The sequence below is a fragment of the Ruditapes philippinarum genome, unplaced genomic scaffold (genome assembly GCF_026571515.1).
Source record: "Ruditapes philippinarum isolate M1 unplaced genomic scaffold, ASM2657151v2 ctg6064_1_1_1_1, whole genome shotgun sequence".
NCBI lineage: Eukaryota > Metazoa > Mollusca > Bivalvia > Venerida > Veneridae > Ruditapes > Ruditapes philippinarum.
This window is the reverse complement of record NW_026863680.1, coordinates 97524-122575: the sequence shown is the minus strand read 5'-3', so window position 1 is coordinate 122575 and position 25052 is coordinate 97524. Positions and strand designations below refer to the sequence as shown.

Genomic DNA, 25052 nt, shown 5'->3' with positions numbered 1-25052 from the left:
CTGTTTGAAAAATGTTGTTAAAAAAAGCGGCCCTCCAACCAAAAGATACATCAGGGGGTTGCCAGATGGGGGATGTGCCCCCTTCTGTTTGGGGGGTTTGAAGGCCCAGGGCAGCAGTCCCCCTCATCGCCAAGAAAATTTTGGACTTGTGAGAGGCTAAAAATGACCCCAGATCGATCATAAGGTAACGTGTAACCAACGCTGAAAAGCATTTGACTATCTCAAACCCTTGAGAAGTTGCAGCACATTTAAATCAATTTTGATGAGAAAAATCAACGCAAAATAGTGATCTTTGGCAATTTTGAGATGTCCCCTGGTTGCCATGGTAACAGAAAATTTAAGCCTGAGCATGTTGTTGCAAAGGCAATGGTCCAGTCAACATTTGTGCCAAGTTTGATTAGTAGTGAAGCAGTTTTTATAGCATTATACCAATTTGAACTTGTAACGCGAGACTTTTCGATATAAAACAGCCATTTTTCACAAAATGCTCATGAAGTAATGGGTTAAGCTGGAAAATTTCCGTATATCTGCTGTGTTGATGCTTGTTCACTATCTAATGTATTCATAATTAAATTGAAACATGAGTTTCATTTTGATTTTAATTCTAAAGACAATCACTAGATAATGACTAAATGAGAGTCAGTGATATAAGAAACACCTGATAAAAGTAAAATGGGAACCTTTGTGTTAAGTCTTATAATTGATGGGTCTTGTTTTTGTTATCAGGTTAATAACTTAATAACAAATAATTATCAGACAAGTGTTATCAAGCATTTGCCATAGAAGTTGCGTGATAAATGATACTATTTTTAACAGAATACATGATTGACTTATTTTAAAAAATGTTGGCCGATGTTGGATGACTTGCTTGTGCTTTTAGCATTACTCAAATCATTAAATTTTGTAATAGGCACAATAGGATTAAACTGGTCACTAACACTGGATTCAGGAGAAAACAGTAACTATTTCTAAAGGGAAAAAAAGGCATAGTAATATTCCAAAATTTCATCATTTTCAGTGTTCGAAATTAGCAGTAGTCCTATAGCCCCTGACTACTAAATTTCTCCTCAGGCTACCAACTTTCCATTGTAACAAGCCCGACCAGGGTATTGTATTTTCAGAGGCAAATGTAAACAAATGAATTGTGCTAGTGAACTGTCTTTTGGGCTAGTGAATATTCCAATCTGGTAGTCCGACCAGCCTAGTCGATTCAAATCCTAATTTCTTACACTGCATTTTTAATAACTTAAAACTTTATTGAGAGATTTTAAGCATACCTCCAATTGTTATAATTAAATTGGCTTATATCCATGTTTTTTACCTTACTGCTTATGTTTGATACATCAAATTCTTTAAGTGAGGAATTTTGGTGGTTAAACCAAGGTGTCAATTGGTCCTGAAATCCAGCCCAAATGGGTCTCAATTTGGTATCATGATGTCATTGTGACCTAAATTGTTTTAGATTGTGACTAAAGTACAACAAAAGTAGAATGAAACTCGTGTTTGTCACAGACTTTTCATCATTTTTTGCAATGTTTTGAACATGAAGGAGATAACCTACTTCTAACTAGATGGTTTGAGATCTTATCTCACAATGTTTTGAATTCAGTTCATATGAATATGCTTGGTAATTTACTTATATAGACATTGGTTGCTTTAATTCAATATTTAATCATTATGATTCAGTGATAATTATGGTCTTTACTTGACAAGATTGTTTTTGCTGAAACTACTCAGGTAGGCAAGTGTTGTACTGTATTATATATTAGTATTGTTTTTGTAATTCAGGAGTGGACCAGGATTCTATAAGAACAAGTTACAAACGACTGGCGTTAAAATGGCACCCAGATAAACACAGTGGTTCACAAGATGCTCTCACAGTAAGTTATTTATCTTAAAGCTTGCAATGTTCTGTTTAAAACTTTACAAACAAGATAAAGTGTAGTATTTTTAGCAAAACAAAACAGGACCATTTAAAGATGTGTTGTTAATCTTCTTGTGAGTACAAGTCACACACTAATGATTATCATGATTCAGAAGTAATTATTCTTTTTTTTGAGGAAAAAATTTAAAAAATGAAGGATAATTTCCCAGACGATATTCACCTTGGATGTTGATCTGTTAACACAATTCATTAATATTTAGAATAACTTAGTCTTTATACATTTGTAAGATTAAACTGACTGAAGATATCTTAAACTGAATTCAAAGAATTGTTTTACAAGCTATTTCTAGTGTTAATTTAATGTTAATACATTATCATTACAAGTTTGTCATATATATTGTATATTTCTTGTTAGAGCACAAGGGATAAGACAGGGGCGTAGCTAGGGCTTGAAAAATTATACGCAAAGCGAGGCACGAAGTGCCGAGAGGGGGAGCGTGCGGGAGGGGGTGTCCCCCTCCCGCTGGTGGGGGTACGGGGGATCTCCCCCGGAAAATTTTGAAAAATTAGATGTAAAATATTGGACTCTGGCATGTCTTGAAGCAACTTTTGCACGTAAAGCATATAGCTTTCTCAAGTCATTTTTCCCCATAAATTGATAAACATATAGCTGCTCGTTTTACATTTTAACTTATTTCATTATAACTTCGAACAGATTTTTGAAGATAAAAGGAAGTGTACGCCATGTTGTTTTCTTATTTTACACGTGCATATAAACATACACAAACATTTTTCCATGTGAAGTTTGAATTAGGATGCAGATCATGAATTTGGTTTATGTATGAATGCCCGTCCAATTGTAAAACGCATTTAACCAGATAACAAGTTTTTTTTAGCATTTCTCATCAAATCAGTTTGGTAAGAACGGTTTTTCAGTCTTATTTATCCAAGTCAGTGATTTTTCCTACATATATAACAGACTCAGAAAAAGGGCCTCTTCCCAATTGAAATTTTCTTTAAAATCATGCAGTTTTCCCTAAAATCTGAACTGAAACATGCTTTTTTCTTCCCAAATTAGCAATTTTAGCGATAATTTTTCCCAAATCAAGAGGCTAAGGCTTCTTCCCAATTAAGCGAGAAAAATCACTGCAAGTGTATATGTATTAATTATTTCCAAATGCACAAGAAAAATTATACTCCGAGAACTCTTCTATTCCATCGTAAGAAAGTAGGGAAATTACCAGATACCACTCCCAGATACAACGAGATATTAAATCACCCCATAGGTCTCCTCAGGCGGTGATGAGAAAGTAACGGACTTACTCATAGATATATATTGTTGCCCACAAAAAATGTGGCCTCAATGATGGCTGCTAACGCCTCTCGATCTTTTGTACTTTCTGCCGATAGGCCGTTGATCCGAACTCGACCACATTCTGCTCTTCCTTCCTGCAGATGCGTACATAGTGGTCGGCTTTTGTGATAGAATTCATGTGTTCTTTTGAGTGTGTGTGTCCCCATCTACGACTTTTCTAGCGTTGCTACAGTCAATCAACGGACAAGCAACAAGCACATTTTCAGACGCATTAAAGGCAGAACATGGAGCACAAAATACCCCCATTAAATAAAGGGATGTACTTTAAGTAGATGGGTGCTTCTCTTGCTCAAACACACAGTCCGGCACTCGCCTTCAGAAGTTCTTGTTGCCCTTTTTTGAGTTCTCTGAGAGGTGCAACCCAACCTGTATTTGGCTCGAACCGTTCGGTGAGGACAACATTTTATTAGAATCTAGCATTCTTAGTCGGCTTCTGATATCAACACTTCCGATATCCAGGAATCGTGCTCCCAGGGAGCTTCTAGCGGTTCTCGAGGGGAGATGAAGCAGGGCATGACGAAGAAGAGGAGGTGGGCGGAGAAGAAGAAGAAAGGAGAGAAGGAGACGCGACATTGGCGTCTGATTTGCTGATCACAGGAGGTTCACATGCTAGGTCTTGTGAATTCTGTTTTGTTTCTGCCTGGTCAGATTCATTATCGACTTGAATATGGTCCTGTTTTAGGACCATAAACAGGGTCGCTTGTCCTGGAATTTGACGGATGTTTCTTTTCATTTTTACAACTAACAACACACCAAAAATTAAATTTTGTCCCGAGTTGATGGATCTAGAACTTAAAAGATTTAAAGTCGTTTTAAAATAGAGCTATTCCAAAGGAAACGATTTAGAAAGGATTTGTCTTAATCTTTAAGAAAAGTCTTAATAATCTTTATTTTCTTAGAATTTAACCAACGATAAGTTGTTATGATAAATTAATGCTGATCTTTTCATTTATCTCTGTGCAGTAAGTTTGTAAATGCTTCGAGTTAACGAGAAACTTAAATTCCTATTGCATATATATTGAAACGTCATACGATAGAGTGACGCAATCATAGTTTACACTAGTAAACGATATGACGCAACGGAATATTTTGTAAACAGAAATTGAGATCTAGATTTATAGCGATAAAATCATTAAAACTTAGATTTTCTCAACTTTATTTTTTTACCTTCCGAATTTTTTTATACGCAATTGCGTATTGTGCGTAATGGGCGCTACGCCCTTGTAAGATATAGGCAGAAGTTTTAATAGGTTAAGTTATTGTGGTTCCATACATAGTTATTAATGAAACATGTATGTTTGAATATTTTACAGAAATTTAAGCTTGTCAGTAAGAGTTACAAAAGATTGACTACAGGAGAAAGTACAGATGACATGACACTAGTAAGACTTTATCATTTTACAATTATCCTAAAGTATATAATGTTTCAGTTATAGTTATTAACGTTGTTTTATTTGTCAATGAAGATGATTCATATGTTGACAAATCAAATCTTATAACAGAACTGATACCTTGATAACTGATGTATGACCTTGAACTTGATGTAACCTTGACAATCTGGGTAATTTATTGAATTTGACCTTTAAATGATCTCGACTATCAAGGTCATATTGTTGAATTTTCAATAAATGTTATTTGATAGACAAACCCACTTATATGTATGAGTAATACTTGAGCCATGGTCAAGATCAGTCTGAAATTTCTTTGAGTAAATGATTTTTCCCCCCACTGAAATATGCTTTATCCCATGGAAAAAGGGAAAAAACTTGAGCATGACCCCAATTGGCAGAGGCTTTGTTGAACTTAACCCTGCTTTTCAATGAACTTGTCCTACATGAGAGGTTTTCCGTTGGTCCCTTTTCTGAACTGATCTGTGTCTGTCTAATTTGTACATTTTTGAATTGTCATATATTAAGTAAATGTGGGAAAATAAGAGTTGCCAAAACACTTTGAGAAATAGATATATTTAGCATTTTGGAACATGTTTATATAGTAAACCCATCTTTTTTATAAAGAAGGCTTGTGATAAAGTTTACAATTTCTGAGATGAAATATTTTCCTTTTAAAGATATTGATAGTTTTGTGCTAGTGTCTGGTTATAGCTAGTAATTGATGTTTGCATTTGATAATTGTACTTAATGTGGGTGTAGAAAGGGTATGTTGTCTGACATATTAATAACTAAAATTATTGATAAAAATAAATGTAATATATGTTTCAGGACCAGATGCTTTCACTTTTCAAAGAAGTTTTCTTTACCAGACCAATCAGTAAGTAATAGAAAAAAGTGATATTCTATGTTAACAAATCTTTTTATGCCACCGCAGCATCTGCGATGCGGTGGCATATAGCGATTCACCTGTGTGTGTGTGTGTGTGTGTGCGTTTGTTTGTTTGTTTGTGTGTGTGTGTGTTATATAGATTATATAGTGAACTTAAAAAATCTTCTTGTGAAAAACCACTAGTCCAATTTCAACCAAACTTGGCAGGATTGATCCTTGGGTGAAGGGCTTCCAAAGTTGTTCAAAGAATTTCATTCCATGCAGAAATCTGGTTGCCATGGCAACCAAAAGGAATTATAAGAATAAATTTAAAAAATCTTCTTGTAAAGACCCAAAAGGCCTAGAGCTTAGATATTTTGCATAAGGCATTGTCTGGTAGACCTCTACCAAGATTGTTCAAATTATAGCCCTGGGGTCAAAATCGGCCCCGCCCGGGGGTCATTGATTTTCACTATATGTTCATATAGTAAAAACTAAAAATATCTTCTTATAAAGACCCAAAAGGCCTAGAGCTTAGATATTTTGCATAAGGCATTGTCTGGTAGACCTTTACCAAGATTGTTCAAATTATAGCCCTGGGGTCAAAATCGGCCCCGCCCGGGGGCATTGATTTTCGCAATATGTACATATAGTAAAAACTAAAAATATCTTCTTGAAAAGACCCAAAAGGCCTAGAGCTTAGATATTTTGCATAAGGCATTGTCTGGTAGACCTTTACCAAGATTGTTCAAATTATAGCCCTGGGGTCAAAATCGACCCAACCCGGGGGTCATTGGTTTTCCTTATATGTATATAGTAAAAACTTACAGTAAAAACTTTAAAAAAAATCTTCTAGTAATTGACAAATGCTAGAGGTAAGATATTTTGCATGAAACATTGTGTAGTGAACCTCTAGCAAGATTGTTCAGATTATAGCCCTGGGGTCAAAATTGCCCCCGCTTCGTTGGTCATTGATTTTCAATATTTACATATAGTAAAATATAAAAAAAATCTTATTGTCTGAAGGTACAAGGCTTAGAGCTTTAATATTTGTTAAATGATATCATCTATAGGTACTCTACCAAAGTTGTTCAAATTTTGCCTCTAGTGTCAAAATTAGCCCCACACCGGGGGCCATAGGTTTTCCTTATATGTATATAGTAAAAACTTAAAAAATCATCTTCTCTAAATTGACAAAGGCTAGAGTTAAGATATTTTGCATGAAACATTGTGTAGTGAACCTCTAGCAAGATTGTACAAATTATAGTCCTAGGGTCAAAATTGGCCCCACCCCTAGGGGTCATTGATTTTCACTATGAACATATAGTAATAAATTAAAAATCTTCTTGTCTGAAGGTACAAGGCTTAGAGCTTTGATATTTGGTATATAATATCATCTATGGGTCCTGTACTAAAGTTGTTTTAATTATGCCCCTAGTGTTGAATTTGCCCTACCCCAGAGGCGCTAGTTTTCCTTATATGTATAAAGTAAAAAATTGAAAAATCTTCTTCTCTGAATTTACAAAGGCTAGAGTTTAAATATATGGCATGAGACTTTGCAAAGTGAACCTCTACCAAGATTGTTCAAATTATAGCCCTGGGGTCAAAATTGGTTCCGCCCCGGGGTCATTGATTTTCATTATCTAGTAAAAAAATAAAAAATATTTTTGTCTGAAGGTACAAGGCATAGAGCTTTGATGTTTGCAATATACATGTAATATCATCTATAGGTCCTCTACCAAAGTTATTCAAATTTTTCCCCTGGTGTCAAAACTGGCCCTGCCCGTGGGCATGATTCTCATTATTTACACATAGTAAAAACAGAAAATAAAACAATTGTTTTCTGAATGGGAGAAAGCTTCAGCTTAGATATTTGACTTAATATGTTGTTTGGTGGACCTGTATCAAGATTGTTTTGAATTAAACCCTTGGGTCAAAATTTTGCCTTGTCCAAGGGGACAGTGACCTTCTTTCTTGTCCTTTGATGTACAGCAATGAAATTTTGACCATGTGCACAGTTTTAGTTGTAAAATTGAACTTTGATATCAGGTGACCTAGATTTTGATGATGTGACCTACTTTCTTGTGCTTTGATCTACAGATATGAAATTTGAACCATGTGCACCGATTAAAATGTAAAGTGAACTTTGAATCAGCTGACCTAGATTTTGACAAAGTGTCTAACTGTGTTGTCCTTTGATGTAGTCATGAAATTTAGGCTGTGTGAAATATGACCTTCACCACCAAATTCACTAGACTCAAGTGCATTGATATATTCCTACTCTGATCTTTTATTTGATTAACAATAGATTTAACCACTAATCTGATAATAAGAATTAGATATGTCAGGGATCTATGCATTATGACAATCTTCAATTGTATAGAAACAAAAAAATATGTTCCTACACTACTATTTATTGTTGTATTAATGCGGTGGCATAGCATTTTCCTCAAATGCAATCTTGTATTATATACTTATTAAAGCTACTCTCCCACACAAAACAGATCTAAAAACATTGACATATTTGTTAACAGTTATTAAATATGCATGGAACTTGCAAAAACTGTACTTACATGTTTTTTCGTTGGACAAAACATGTATTAATCATCTAGTTTCATACAAATATACGAGGCTGTGGTGAATTTATTTCTTTTAATGACATTTTTAGCTCAGCTTTTGTGATCGCTTTTCGTCCGGCGTCCGTCCGTCCGGCGTCCGTCCGTCGTCCGTCCGTAAACTTTTGCTTTAAATGACATCTCCTCATAAACCACTGAGCCAATTTCATCCAAACTTCACAGGAATGTTCCTTTGGTGGTCACCTTTAAAAATTGTTCAAAGAATTTAATTCCATGCAGAACTCTGGTTGCCATGGCAACCGAAAGAAAAATCTTTAAATATCTTCTTTTAAACAACCCTAAGAGCTAGAGCTTAGATATTTGGCATGAAACATCTTCTAGTGAGTGTCTACCAAGTTTGTTCAAATAAAAGCCCTGGGGTCAAAATTGGCCCCGCCCCAGGGGGTCATTGATTTTCCCTATATGCATATAGTAAAAACTTAAAAAATCTTCTTTTAAAGAACCCAAAGAGCTAGAGCTAAGATATTAAGCATGAAACATCTTCTAGTGAGTGTCTACCAAGTTTGTTCAAATTAAAGCCCTGTGGTCAAAATTGGCCCCACCCCGGGGGATCATTGATTTTCCCTATATGCATATAGTAAAAACTTAAAAAATCTTCTTTTAAAGAACCATAAGAGCTAGAGCTTAGATATTTGGCATGAAACATCTTCTAGTGAGTGTCTACCAAGTTTGTTCAAATTAAAGCCCTGGGGTCAAAATTGGCCCCACCCCGGGGGATCATTGATTTTCCCTATATGCATATAGTAAAAACTTAAAAAATCTTCTTTTAAAGAACCTAAAGAGCTAGAGCTAAGATATTTAGCATGAAACATCTTCTAATGAGTGTCTACCAAGTTTGTTCAAATAAAAGCCCTGGGGTCAAAATTGGCCCCGCCCCAGGGGGTCATTGATTTTCCCTAAATGCATATAGTAAAAACTTAAAAAATCTTCTTTTAAAGAACTCAAAGAGCTAGAGCTAAGATATTTAGCATGAAACATGTTCTAATGGGTGTCTACCAAGTATGTTCAAATAAAAGCCCTGGGGGTCAAAACTGGCCCCGCCCGGGGGGAGGGGGGTCATTGATTTTCCTTATATGTGTATAGCAAAAACTTAAAAATCTTCTTTGAAAAAACCCAAATAGCTAGAGTTTAGATATTAAGCATGAAACATCTTTAAGTAAATATCTACAAAGTTTGTTCAAATAAAAGCCCGGGGGTCAAAACTGGCCCTGCCCCATTTTAACTATATGTGTATAGTAAAAACTTTAAAAATCTTCTTTTAAAAAACCCAATGAGCTAGAACTTAGATTTTTAGCATGAAACATCTTCTTATGGGTGTCTACCAAGTCTGTTCAAATAAACAAATAAAAGCCCTTGGGTAAAAATTGGCCCGGGGGTGGGGGGGCCTATATACAGGTGAGCGACCTCAGGGCCATCATGGCCCTCTTGTTTTTCAAAAACGCCCAAATTTAATTACAATGTGTAGGATAGTAGCATTTATGGAATATTGAGAAATATTTAAATGAAATAACATGCATATTTTCTATATTTTCACTGGTGCCTTGCTGAACCACTTTCTTCTAAATTCAGCCAATACACACAAAGGGAAAGTCTTTTGAATTGTTAGCACAAGAGTGAGAAAAAGTATATAATAAAAAGAAAATTCAAATTAAGTATATTTCATAATTACAAAGACAAAGAGAAGTGTCTTACAATTTTGTCTCTAAAGCTTGTAATATTTCCTTAGAAATTATTTCCAAGTATTTCATAATATTGTGCACTAAAATGTATGAAGACTGTCAAATATGTGTATAGAATTACACTGCAAAAGTAAACAGTAAGCCTTTATACTAATAAAACAGGCTGGTAAGTATTTGAAGGGCTATTTAAACACTTTTGTTTTTTTCCCCAGTACTACTTTATATGATTTGAAAAGATATGTTTTATAAGATATGATGTATATGTTTGACAGATTCCTACAATGGTTCGGGGTATGACTCCTCGGATGATGATGACGATGATGAGGATATTGAAGAAGAAGTGAAGTACTCTAACCTATTTCCTGACAAAATAAAACTTAAACAAGATTGGAAGAAAGCTCGGGAAGAGGGAGATATCATGGGCAAAAAATTATCAGCTGAGGTACTATAACCTTGATCATAAATTATGTAGAGATGATTTATAAGTTTTGTTAGGTTTACCAAGATAAAGACATTTCAGTTCTGACCTGTCTAGTGGTTCTGGATTTTGTACTTGTTTGTACAAGTTACTGTTTTTTTTTCTCATAACTGATTTGTAAAAACTGGAAGAGCAGCAGAAACTTTTTTTATAAATTTTATAACTATCAACCTGGTACTCAATCATATGATTTATATGCCTATTATATACCATACTCACTCCTAAATTAATTAACATTTTTCTTGTGGTATGCTAGACAAGTTAATAATTTGGTTTAAGTTTTGATGTTAGAATTAAAACAAAACAAGTTTGTTTTCATTTGTTATAAAGAAAAAATGATATTGCTTTTAAAAAGTGCATTTATTTAAGATTTTATGGTTATGTACATCCATACCTTAGCTTATCTTCTTCACATCTTATATAACTTGAAGACATTGGTTGTAATTTGTTGAATTGTATTTTACAGCTTAATCTTAAGCTTAACAAAAATTTTTGTATCATGTTTAGGAAATCAGTCGTAATGCTGAAGAATTGATAACTGAGGAAGAAAAAGAAAAGAGAAGAGCAGAAAAAAGAAGAGCAAAGAAAAAGGTTTATTATATAATTATTACAATGTTGTCTTGCTGTTGCTTAATTACAAAAAATGAACAACTAAATGACATTCTATGACCTACATAAAAACAATAATCCTGTCTGTACCTGTTATGTCCTTCCTGTTCATAGAATTCCAGAAAAATGTATATTATTATGTGTTGAAGTTGACAATTTAATTGATTTCTTTCTGTATATATACTCGAGTATATGATATATGCTAGATTTGGATATGTTGTATTATTCCTTAACATTTAAATGAATTAAATCATATCATTTGTTACTATACTTAAATATATTTAGTGACAGTCAATATGTAGTGTGCGGTGAATTCCAGCATAGGCAGTAACAGTTGGGTTGTTTTTTGTAAGAATGCACAAGTTTATACTCACTTCAGAACGTAAGAGAAAAAAAATAGACATTTAAACTTTGCCTCCTTTGTAGAAGAATTTCTAGTAATGTTTATATATATTTTTCAGAGAAGAAGAGAAAAGAAGAAACAAGAAAAAACAGACACTGATAGTTTTGAACCTCAGGTATTAACACCACAGTTTTATCATAGTAAAAGTAGAAAAAATGACATTCTCTAAAGTGTTGGTCCTAGTTGTTATTAACCATTATAATATAAGTTGAAGTATCACTTAGTGGTTATTGTCTAAAGTATATATCTGTATTTACATTTCCTCTCATGGCAGTATTATATCTCCCTTGTCCATACTTTTCATCTTACTGTCATGCTGTTCATAGTGTGACAAAACAGTGAAATGTGGGGGCAGCATGGACACATGTATTCTTTTATCCTGAATGACTTTGTTGTTTTTTTTATGAACAAATCAGAACTGTTTTCTAAAATATGTCTAAAGTGAATACTTCTTATATTGAATATTCAATATTTTATAAAATTATATACATTTTTTCTTACTCTTGTAGAGTTTATGATTTTAAGAATTGAGTGTTACCTTTAATTATTGTTTCAATTGTGGATGAGTGCAAGAGAAACTAATCAATTATTGAATGTTATTGTAGGAGGAAAAGAAATCATCAAAACAAAAAGTAAAAGAAATTTCTGAAAATATTCCAGAGAAAAATAAAAAAACAGATATGATGTAAGTGTTTATATTAAATATTGAAAAAACTATACTTGTTCAAACCTTAAATAGTTGAGTAACTAAAAAAATCATTTGATCATGTCCCCATCTGTTTGGTGTCTTAAAATTTACATTTCATATCTCTGAAAACAGTTAAACTATTAACTTAAAACAACATATAACAAGGCAGATCCTTGTGTCAAGTTTGATAAATATGACTTGCATTTCAATATTACTATGTTTTCTTTTCACATATAAAATACACCAAAAATAACATTATTAGTGCATTGCTTTTTGCATTTCAAGGGGTTATTTTAGAAATAAAGTTTAGGTTCCTTGATATAGTTACCAATAAGGCATCAGTCTAATTTAATTGTTTCCTCTTGTTTATTTGTTATTTGATATTCTGGTTATGTAAATTGTCTTGCATGTCAACATCATTATTATCTATTTTCCAGGGGTGATGCATCAACATCCTCGGACGAAGCAGTAAGTACATTTTAGCACATTGAGTTGTATTTTCAGCCTGTATATTAAAATATCCCCCTTGACCCTTGCCCAAATTGATTGTTTTTGTTGGCACATATTTTTCCTCAGATAAAAATGAAAACCTTGAAGTTGAAATGTTGTTGTATGAGCTTGATCATGCTGTAATGACTCAAGGACTGTTGTACTGTTACTTTGTTATTACCATACTTGTGATTATTTCAGGGCTTCGATCCAAATTCAGCATTTTTCACCAAAGTCGTGAACAAAAAGAAGAAATCTCCATTATCAGTGGAAACTCCGCCTTCAAGGCAGAGGAAAGAAAAGGGAGATAAAAGCGATGAAGAATCCGAAGAATTAGATCCAAAAACTCTACGTAGTAGACAACTTGCAAGTAAGTTTCTTCAGTATACAATGATATATATTCCATTTTGTAAATGTTCTGTGCAGAGGTAATGTGTATTTGTGGAAAAAAAATATTGGAATTTTGCACATATGGGAGTATACCCCATAGAAAGGTGTATTCCAATTGTAATCAGATTGTAAGAATTTGAAAGGCACATTATTCCTCGGCAATGAATAATATTTTACTTTTTTAAAAGGGGCAGACATGTCTTTAGTTATATTTTAATAATTAAAGTATATTAGATGCTTATTACTAGAAGTAATGAGAAATAATCTGTCAAAAAAGGTTGCAAAATGTGAACAAATCAGTATTTTACCTTCTATACAAATTTCCGATTTACTGCACTAATTGCCTAAAAGCAAAATAAGCAAAAGCAGGTACAGCTATATTGACAGTGAGTACATTATTTTAGGGTAAATGGGCCTTAATTAATCTGTTACAGTTGAATGTAATTAAAAATTCAAATTATCATATATATGTTCACAAGTAAAAATAATTAAAATCAGAGATATTTTAAATTTATTGCTTCAAATATGTTCATTTTTACTTTTTCAGTAAAAGGCAACGAGATGGCTCATTTAGGTCACTATAATGCTGCAATAGAATTGTTTAGCGAAGCTATAAAATTAGATCCTAAGGATTTTAGGTAGGTTATTCAGATTTATAAACCTTGTAATTGATAACCCCAATTATTGCTTTAAAATAAAGACTGTCTAAAAATATACATTTAAAGTCATTATTTAGAAGGTAAGAAGAATTTATTTATTGAGCTGAGAGTAATTCAGAACAATTGAAAAACTTCCTGATAGTTGTGTATTTTCTTCTCGGTTCTACTGCTTCTATGTCTAAAGAATTTCTTAAACTATGATACAATAAATCAAGACAGTAGTTTTGAAAAATCATAATGTATCCAATCAAATATGGCCAAAAGCTCCAATCTTGAAAACAGTATCCTGAAGTTAATAAGCAACTCTGTAATTAGAGCATAAGACAGTTACAGGCATTGTACCCATGGTGGTTAGATATGTAGGATATGTGACTTGGTATATTGAGTAAGTGTAAGTTAAATACTGAATGTATTGAATGTGTGAATAAAATTATACTATGCAAGCCTCTGACATTATCATGGCATTTATTATGTACATGTAATTGTATTATTGCCTCATGTTTGTATGATCTGAGTGAATAAAAGAATGGAATTAAAAAAATTGGCAAACATGATTTATTTAGTAATGAAGCTACACGAATATAATATTCTATTTATCACATATCCAAAATAACAACTGTCCACAGAAAAAAAAGCTTTTTCATTGACATGCTTAAAGTGTCACTGTAACAGTTGGCATGTTTTTACACTCTGTATAACACAAATATTTTTACTGATTGGTAAAAATCAGTATGAGTATGTTAATAAGATAATTTATGTAATGATATCCTTCACTTGGCGAAAATCAATTAAAAGTTTGGGTTATATGTTTAGTTTACAGTTAGCTTGTGACTGATTTAAAATATCTTTTTTATCACTATAATTTTAATGACATTTTAATGTTTGAATTTCAGATTTTTTGGTAATAGATCTTACTGCTATGATAGAATACAACAATATGAAAAGTAAGTAAAACATTTTATTTCATGCTTTTCGGAGGTTTATAGAAATATATCAGTGATATATAAACTGATAATTTCACTGTTTGAAACAGTTTGATATTTTTCACTGTTTTGAATTTAAACCTGTTACGTTGTTTCAGTGAAATACCAGCGTGCAAAGTACTGGAAACCAACTTAATGACATGACGTCACATTGTATTATTATTTGGCGAGCTTTCATTAAATACTAGGTTAAAATGTCTTGTAAAAAGTTTCTTTGCATGTAATAAAAAGAAAATTTGTATTGTAAGATCTAAATATATTTCACCTTGTGAACACCACAAGTTCATGTTTCACTCGCGGATGCGCCCATCGTGAAATATACCTTTTGGTGCTCACTTGGTAAATATATCCCAATCTTACACTGAACTAAACGAATAACCTCTATGTACTTGAATATAATTACAATGCCATATTGATTAAAAATGATATAAATGTATTAAGTACTGTTATTTGATAAAGGATCTTATATAAAAAATATGATATACCATTTAAACTATATAATAATGGATATAACTTACAATGGGTGATATAGCTTTACTCTTACCTGTCTGTCCTTTAATGCAGTTAGTCTGTAGACTGACAAAAACACTGGAATCAACTGGAAACTTTGTTTTATGGATGTATTTTTAATTTAAACATGTTAGATTGAAAATGCTAAGATAAAGTTTTACAATGTGCTTGTTTTGCAGCTTTAAATTTAAAACTTTTTTTTGTGAGTTTTAAGAGATTTCAATATAAAAATAAGAAATTTCCCAATCGTCAGTATAGACTAAATGCCAATTGCATGTATGTTTATAGAACTTAAATTTAGATGAAAGAAGTTAGGTTTTAAAATGTTAACTCTTTTTCAGGGCATTAAAAGATGCAGAAAAAGCAATATCATTAGCAAAAGATTGGCCGAAAGGCTATTTTAGACAAGGCCGAGCTCTGGCTGGATTAAAAGTGAGTTCTTAATGTTTTAAAGTTTGAAACCAACAAATTTTATTACTAATGAAAAAGCTCTGTACATGTGATAATGCAAAGTCATTCATTATGTTTGTTGCAAACAAAAACATATTTTTTTCTGGCTTTCCTTTAATAGTACAATACTAAACAAATAATCAAAAGAGAAGGAATATTTATATGAACTAATGGACTATTTTTTCTATTTCAGTCATTATTATCTCTCCTGTAACATTTTCATATAACACAGACAATATGTAAGAATGTTCAGCTTACAATCATTCCTCATTCACCTTTTAAATAAAAAAATTATAGTTTGAAATTGCTAGCTGGTGGTTGTTTATTTTTTTCAGATGTTTCCAGAAGCAGAGCAAGCTTTTACCCAAGTGCTTAAATTAGATAAAAATTGTGAAGATGCTGTTCAAGAACTTTTACGAGTGCGAACTCATCAAATAATGGTAAGTTATAAAAAGATTGTTTAAATTGTGACTATGATTCTTAACTTTTCACTGTGAAATATGAGATATTATAGATTTTTATTCAATAATGTTGAAATATTTCTTGTAATAGATCAAGCAAATGATTTGAATTTGCAATGATATACAGGAACTTATCACTCACTGCCAAATTCTTAATTTAATGTGAAACATACATTGAAAGTCTTGTATGTATTGTGTGATTAGGTGAGAATTCTAGGAAAACTAGGACATTGATAGGTTTAAGCCATGGTATAAATTCATCTGTATATGATAATATCATCAGGGAAATATTAGTCTGATGTTAAATGACTTTAGCTTAATAGTTTTATTCTGAAAACAATTAAGCTAAAAATAAACTATAACTATATAATTATTCTGTGTTAAAAAGACAATAGTATATAAAACTAGTGGTTATTTGATCTTTTAAGACAATATATTTTTAAGATATTTATGTTTTCCAGGAAATGGGTTTTACACGGCATCAAGCCGAAGCAGCTATAAAAAAATACGGAACTGTTCAAGCGGCCTTAGATTCATTATTAGCGGGTGTGGGTAAGTGTCTGTCAAAAGTGTTGAATGAAATCTACATTACAACAGCTTGGTCTGTTTGTGCATGTTTTTCAACTTAGAGGTGCCCTTGGCTGAGTGGTTGTTTTGGCTTAAAACCCTTTGCCTCTCCTTGCTTAAGTTTGAGCTGCGCCCGTGCCTTCGAAATCTTACATGTGATAAAGCTATCCAGCTAGCTTATGGAACATAGATGGTTCTACTTAGGTGCCTGTTTGTGCCTGAAATCATGCCTAGAGCCGCACTATTAAAGCTGGAAAGTTGCCATATAACCTGTAATGTGTGGGTGCAACATAAAACATCACAAAAAACCCCCAAATATCTTTAATTCTTTAGATAAAATTCAAGTGATTGAGTAACTAAAGGAAACAATTTTTCATGTTTCATATTGCCTGAAATAGAAAAGAAAAATATCATATATCATGAGAATTGTATCTTTGAAATGACATTGTATTATTATGATATATATCAGTTTGATAAATATATGTATTTATTTCAGCTGAAAACTCATTAACAAGTAGTCAAGAAGTTTATGTTTCCGATGATGAAGAATTTACTGCTGCCTCGCAAAATTCTCGGACATCGGGAAGTGATACAAAAATGGAGTAAGACCACTCTTATGTTATGTTTTTAACATTTTATGAAATAAATGAAAATGATACTGATATTTTGTAAAACATTTATAATTATAGAGTTTATGTCTCTATCTTGCATCAACTGAAGTTGAAATAATGTCTGATAAGTTTCTGAGAAAACACATGGACTTGAAATAATAGACAACAATATTTGTTAAAATTTGTAAGTTAGCTTATTCTTTGTTGCTCAGTTTCATTTGTAATGAAATACAAATAAGGCGGTTTAATGTGATATAATATTATTTGACTTATGTTGAGATTTAATTCAATAACTTTTTTCACCATGATAATTTGACATGTACTGTTCTTAACATTGCAGTCCTAAAAACCCAGAAGGTCTTACTGCTTTATGGGTGGGAAATGTTTTACCTGAAGTAACTGATAAAAAGCTTCATCAAATGTTTGCAAGGTGAGTCTTTATGCATACATTGCTGAGTTGTATTTTCCAAAGCTCAGCCTCTGAATTTAGTATTTACTATGCTTTTTGTTGTACATTCAAACTTGTGTTAATAAAGATCACACTTTGACAAATTTGATTGATTATATCAAAGTTACCTCTTTATAAAGACCACTTGTCTAAGATGTTCTGTCTCTCTTTTGGATGGCATTTGTACATTGTTTTGACAGTAGATGGCTTGGAAATAACAACTGGTTTGTTCTTCTTGACACAGTGTATGTACTTGCAAACGTATTCATCAAAGTAAACTGTAAAACACAAACCTGGAGGAGTTGTCAGTCACAGTGAATATATCATTTTAAGTTAATCCTGGTCTGGTTCAAACATCTTGACAACATGATAAACATGTAGGGCTATTGCTGCCCTGGTACCCTGCTCCAGGCATATGCTCCCCATTGCTGCTAATTTCAAAACATAATCTTAAATATATTTGATTTTTGTGACTGCATAGCCAGTTAAAATTTCCAGTTTCTTGAACCCATAAGATAAAAGCAGTTTAAAAGCTATGCTTTTATGAATCTTAATGTCTATATGCTACAAAATTTCTTCTTTTAGATTTGGTCAAGTAAAAAGTGTACGATGTTTACCAGAAAAATATTGTGCATTTGTTAATTTTTCAACAAAAGAGGCTGCAGGGAAAGCTATGGTTGGATTACAGGTTTGATATGACAACTTGAATAAAAAATTTTTACTCGTTACAGATTGTCTATTTAGGAAATAGATATCAATTTTTAAGAGTGAGACTAAAAAAAGGATTGGAGCACCACACTAAATACTGTATTCCGGTATATACCGGGCAAGGCGCTTGAATCATAAAATGCTAAAATCTTGCCTTTTTACCCAACGGAATGAACTAAAATAGGTCTAATTCATCTTTACTCACCGATTTATGTATGATAATGAATGAAAAATGTAAAAATCGGCGAAAAAAACGATATTTGTCTATTTTGTGATCATGATTTCTGCAAGCGTCTAGAGGTACTGCTCCAATCCTGTATTGAGCTAAATCCAATTTTTAATGCATTGTTGTAAAATAATGAACCGTTTAAGTTCAAATGCCTAAGAATATAATCACGGTCGATAGACCTGAGTGATTAATTGCTAAGCATTTGAATGAAAACCTTGCATTATTGTACAACAATGCACTCAGAATAAATATTTATTACCTTTCTAAGACACCAAGAAGAACAAATATAACTTGACTGTGTTTGGTGGTTAAATTTGTTTTCGCTTCAGAGTTTCCAATAGAAACGTTCCAGGCTGTTCCAGTCGGTTGGAAAAAAAGTCTACTGTTCCAGAAACATCTTGCTCTATGATGAATATGAGTCAATAATTTCAAGTTAACATTATACAGGTCTATGGTGCTTGATTTTACATGAAACAATGCATTGTGGGACACCTGATGATAAACATATGTAATTAATGTCAAAATTGAGTTATGTTTAAATATGTTTTAAAATTAAAACATGTGTTTGTTATTGTATCCCAGGATATTCTGATATTTTTATATTACAGGGTGTAGAATGTGGTGGTCAGAGATTATTGATAAAATTTCCAGACCACCCAATTACCAATGGAAATGATCATGGCACTATAACTTTACGAAAAAACCAAAGTAATACAACAACAACAACTAAAAGGTGAGCACATGTTCACTGTATCTGTGTCTTGTCCGAGTGTGTGTGCGTGTGTTTGTTTATGATATATGGTAAGACAATTCACCAGTTATAAATGCAGTCTTTTTTCACGCATACTGTATGTTTTGGCTACATCATAATAAGCAAGTCTATGGGGCTCATTTTTTTATCATTATGAAGTAACAGTATTTTGGTGAAGTGAAGTCCAATAATTAACATCTTTAATTGTTTTATTGCTAAATGTGTCAGACTTTCTAACATTCTCTTGTTACTACTTTTTAGTGTGTGTGTTTTTTTTCTTCATGTTTTTCAAGACTAATTTTTATTGGGCGATGTTATGTTCCAAAGTTATGTTCAAAGAGGTTTTATTTCTGCATGAACAATTTTATTTAAATTATGACTTGGCCAACAAAAAAAAAAAGCTGCGTTTACGTTTGAATCTTTCTTATCTTGCTATGAATAGGCAGACAACTTTGAAGAAAGTACAATGACAATTTTTGGTATTATATACATGTGTATTTTGCATGTGTTTTCCCAGGAACTATTTTGAAAAATATACGTCTTAAGTTAATGTTGATAAAAGTTACTTTTAATATTGTTGTGATTTAAAATGTTAAGTGATTACATACTTTATTACATATCTTATTAAGGGTTTTAGTGAAAGTTGGACATAACTCAAACTTACAAAATGAGTTACAACAGGGTGAAATAAATTTGTTATAGAAAGTTGAGATTTTATCATACAAGTAAATGTAAGTTGTCTGATGTTTTTATAAAGAAGTTAAGTTTTAGAATATACAGAAAATCTTCCCCTTTGAGCAATCTAAAAAGACCTGTCACATGGTGTTGTTTTCTTATCTCTATTACCAGTCACTTACCAGATATGATATAAACATGATATAGCACATTTAACCTGTTGTAACACAGAATGTAAGGTTACTGTTGTCTTGCTTCTGTAAACAAAAGTTTCTACACTATCAACATATAAACTGCACATCATTATCATTCGCTAATGAAAGAATAGGACATGGAAATTTGAAAGGTCTGCAGTTAACGGAATTCATCAAAAATTGTTTGCTGGATTTTTGAAGACATCTTAAATTTCGCTTTATATTGTTGTTGTTCTTGAAAGATTTTGCAACTTTTGTGGTTTAAACTTCTTTATTCAATCCCCCTATAGTAGAGATTTGTTGGGACATGCCTAGTTTTGTGCTTTCAGACAATACATCTACATTAGTCAGCATATTAGATGCTAGAACTAAATATTGCTTCTTTATTCAGATTTCTTAAAACCTATGAAATACTTTTTGTGCCCCCACGTTAGTGGCGGGCATTTAGATTTACCCTTGTCCGTCCGTCCGTTCACTTTTGTGTCGCACGTAACTCAAAAAGTATTTGACCTAGAGTCATGAAACTTTACAGGAATGTTGATCAGCATGTGTAGTTGTGCACCTGGGCATTTTGGTCTGCATATTTTTAGTATTTTCAGAGTTATTGCCCTTGACTTAGTAAAATTTTGCAATTTTCAACTTGTGTCGCATGTAACTTAAAAAGTATTTGACCTAGTGTCATGAAACTTTACAGGATTGTTGATCAGCATGTGTTGTTGTGCACCTGGGTATTTTCGTCTGGATATTTTTAGTATTTTCAGAATTATTGCCCTTGACTTAGTAAAATTTTGCAATTTTCAACTTGTGTCGCATGTAACTCAAAAAGTATTTGACCTAGAGTCATGTAACTTTACAGGAATATTGATCAGCATGTGCAGTTGTGCACCAGGTATTTTGGTCTGGATTTATTTAGTATTTTTAGAGTTATTGCCCTTCACTTAGAAAATTTTTGCAATTTTCAACTTGTGTCGCATGTTACTCAAAAAGGATTTGACATAGTCATTAAACCTTATGGGCAGGTTGCTCAGCATATTTAGATTTGCACCTGGGGTTTGGCTTGTGGATTTATCCAGTATTTGTAGAGTTATTTCCCTTGACTTAGTAAAAAGATTGACAGAACAGTGGCGCGGTGGGGGCACCCATGTCCTATGGACACATTTCTAGTTTGTAGTAATTTGATACTTATAATTTAAGGTGTGACAAAATGTTTTTGTTCTTTTTGAGCCAGATCATACTATAATGTTATTTTAATGTTTAATAGTATAGGTGTAGCTTGATAAGATGTAAAATCATATTGTTTTGTTCTGTATAATGGTATTCTGATATCCTTACCTATTTGGTTGTGTTTACACATTTTACAATATAAATAATTGACATAAATGGAAAAGCTATAGATGGCATTGCATTAAAAATGACCAACATTTTGTTTATCATGAAAATGTGCAGTTGTTAGACAAGGGGCATTATTCTGAAAGCAATATTGTTTTAGTTATGCCGTTTTTAACTTACAGATGAGCGTAAATACAACATGCAGTGTTATTTGAATTCCTTGTTATTTCCTCATCTATATTCTGGAAAGAGAATAGAAATTTCTTCAAATTAACATTGCATGTTTCTATGAAGTCATGATTGGTGAAATTGACCAGTGTGCATTGATTCCTAGAAGATCCCTATCTTTATAAATTAAATTATCAAATTGGTAAATTACAATAAGAATTTCACCATAACATATTTCTGGTTAAATCTACTGTTATTCAAATAAAAGTTCAAAGTAAGGATCAGTAGATGAGAAAAAAAAACCCACAAAGAAGTCATTATTTCCAGAAGTCAAGAATTTTCATGTTTTGTTATGATAATATGAACAGATAGGGGGGACATATGTTGTTTATATAATGCTTTATTAATGCAAGGTGCAGGAGCTTATTGAATAGCTAGATTAAAAGATTATATAAAAAGAATATGTGCTTGATACATACTATATAATGTCTTGAGCATTGTTGGAACCTTCAGTACACATTCTGTATACACTACATTTAAAACTGACGGACAGAAAATACCTAGGGTTACCGAGGATGTGAGAGATCTAGAGATAGTGAATTGAATATATGTTGTCCTGAATTTGTAATAGGAAGCCGGAAACATCCTTCCATCATTTATGATACATACATGTATAACCCATAGTATGCATTTTTGAAGATAAGGGAAAAGTAAGAGTTGATTTTTAAATATTATGTAGATACTTGTGATTTTTGCTCTTTATTTAAAGATCAATTTTATGTGTTAAAATGGTAATGCTTTCACGGTGTCATTGTTTCAGTGTACATGTTTTTAGATTTTAAAAAGGTTCTTTTTGTTTAATGAAGTATCAAATTGTTGTATATTGGTAAAAAAAGTTCCTTAAGTTTCTGTAGGTTCATGAAATTAGGTCCGAGAAACTTTTTTTGTAAATAACCAAAGGAATATTGGGAATAAGGCAGCGAGTGTGCTTTTCTGATAGGTCATTGTGTCAGGCAAGTTTGTATTCTCACAATTCAATAACTAGTGAGTGGGAGCACAACTGTATACAATCAACATGGATGATAAAATCTGCCAGATTACCATACTCATTTTATTTTCTTTAATAGAATGCATGCAGAAATACAAAATCTGAACAAACAAACCTTTGTGTGAAAAACACCTCGATTCACAGAATTACCAGAATGTTTAGATTTATTTAGTTCACTGATTTTTTTTATCAGAAAGGTATATAATTAAGTGCTAAATGAAATGATTAGATTTGAAAAACTCCAAAGATGCAGCTAGCTTAGCAAGTATATCTTATGCATTGGTGGAAAAACTACACTTTTTTTAGCTAACTAATTTACATGTAGTAAGTTGCTAGGCCTTCTTACATTTGTAGAAAACTTTCTCATATCTTACTGAAATTTACAGTTCTTCATTGTTTACTTTGTATCCATTGACAATTGACAGGAGTAAATTTGTATAACATTATGGATTGAAATGATGAGAGTTTTCCTCTGTATTTTTTCCTTGTGTTTATCTAAACATTTTATACGCTCCGGTAAAATATATGTTAAGCATGTGACATAGTCCTCAGTAGTATAGAAATTTTGTAGTTCTTTCCTGTAGTTTATCCTTTTGACTGATACCAGCTGTATACCATAGCTGGTCCATGACAATTTATCTTAGTCTAATGGTCATTTGTCTCTCACCACTGATTTAGAAATCATTTGGTTTTTGGCCACTTAAAGAGAAATTAGTATTACTAGATAGTTGGAGATATGACAACAAATCTGTTGTAATTGGCTTATAAAGCAGACAAACAAACTCTAAATGATGGAAGTGTTCTTTTTCGGGGTCATGGTCACCAGTGCTAAAATATATTTTTTGCCATTTTTCTCATTCATTGATGGCTGTCTTATATTTGTAACATACACACCTTGGGTTATCGTCTTAACTTTGTGTGGAGTTAAGGTGTTTTTTTTGGTCATAGTCAAGATCATTGTTAATAAAAGTAGATTTTTTTTCACTTGCCCATACATTCATTGACTAATCTGTATTCTATATTCTTATACCAGTTTTTCAAATACTGAAAAAGGTATAAGAAATGCATAATATACCATCAAATTGTTCCCAGCATGACTTTGATTCAGAAACTGTTTCCCAAATGTATGTGATTTTTCTTCAATTGTATTTTATAGGTTTGGTTCATGTTGTTGAGTTTATTTCAACCATTTTTACACCAGTTATGTGTTCTTATTTGGTCATTTAAAAACCATTTCAAAAATTATTTCTCTTAAGACTTATGTTTTCATGATTGACATACTACCTACTTTGTATATTATATTTTATTATATGTATTTTAACTGATAATGTGTATCAGCTACTTATTTCTAATATTAATTAACCATCCATTGTTATATTTCTTCTAAACAACTGATCTTTTCTTCACTTGACTATTATTTGATTATCTTACAACATGATGAACGTTTTATGTAGGGGTATTTCAAACAAATACTAGTCAGCCTGATTTTACTCTTTTTCTACTGTTTCATTCTGCTAGATAAGGATATTTAGGGGTATGTATCTAGGTACTACTTGCACGAAAAGTGCGTGCTTTCTATCTGTTGTTATTGTCCTTTGATATTGTACTAAGCTTTTGATAGAAACATTGCCTTTTTAATCAGTGAATTGTCTTATATTAGAAGGGTGTTTGGTGTAGGATGTTTCATGTAAAGTTACATGAACTCCTCAAGTTAAGAGCCTCTGCAGAGAGTAAAGATAATTAAGTTATTTATGTAACACATCCAGGACTTGCATAGTTGTGAACAGAGTTGTTTTTTATCCGATGCTCATAGCTGTTACCTATGTTTGCTTATTATACATACATATATTTATTTGCATAGTCATGAATTTTAGTTTTAAAAATGTTTATTCATAACCATTAAGTATATTACTGACCTCAAACAAGGGATACAATACATGTAAAATGACATCTTTTTGTCATAAGTTAGAATTAAACTGAATTATTAAAATGATGTCATTTTGCCTTTATGAAAGAAGTTATAAATTTAGTTTAAACATATTTATTTCAATATTTTATATATATTACATTTTATATGTATATAATTATGCCCCCCTTCGAAGAAGAGGGGGTGTATTGTTTTGCTAATGTCGGTCGGTCTGTCCGTCGGTAGACCACATGGTTTCCGCTGATTATCTTGAAAAGTATTTATCACAAAGTCTTCATATTTCACGTAGTGATTGGTCATAACTAGTAGATGACCCCTATTGATTTTGGGGTCACTAGGTCAAAGGTCAAGGTCACAGGGGCCTTAAATGTCAAAATGGTTTCCGCTGATTATCTTGAAAAGTATTCATCAGAAAGAAGTCATATTTCACATATTGATTGGTCA

General features: G+C 32.2%; 1 protein-coding gene across 2 annotated transcripts in view; it reads left to right on the top strand.

Annotated features, from left to right (window-relative positions):
* Positions 1–1799: 1799 nt before the first annotated feature.
* Positions 1800–25052, top strand: part of LOC132722978 (uncharacterized) — a gene marked incomplete at its 5' end in the record, with an annotated part of 34566 nt that continues 11313 nt past the window's right edge. For both annotated transcript variants that reach the window (XM_060707607.1, XM_060707609.1), the window contains 18 exon segments: positions 1800–1880; positions 4574–4642; positions 5480–5528; positions 10106–10275; positions 10819–10902; positions 11382–11438; positions 11929–12008; positions 12449–12479; positions 12702–12870; positions 13438–13528; positions 14443–14493; positions 15384–15474; positions 15828–15932; positions 16415–16505; positions 17017–17122; positions 17472–17561; positions 18165–18267; positions 19125–19249. In XM_060707607.1, coding sequence (XP_060563590.1) covers positions 1800–1880; positions 4574–4642; positions 5480–5528; positions 10106–10275; positions 10819–10902; positions 11382–11438; positions 11929–12008; positions 12449–12479; positions 12702–12870; positions 13438–13528; positions 14443–14493; positions 15384–15474; positions 15828–15932; positions 16415–16505; positions 17017–17122; positions 17472–17561; positions 18165–18267; positions 19125–19249 — 1643 coding nt within the window.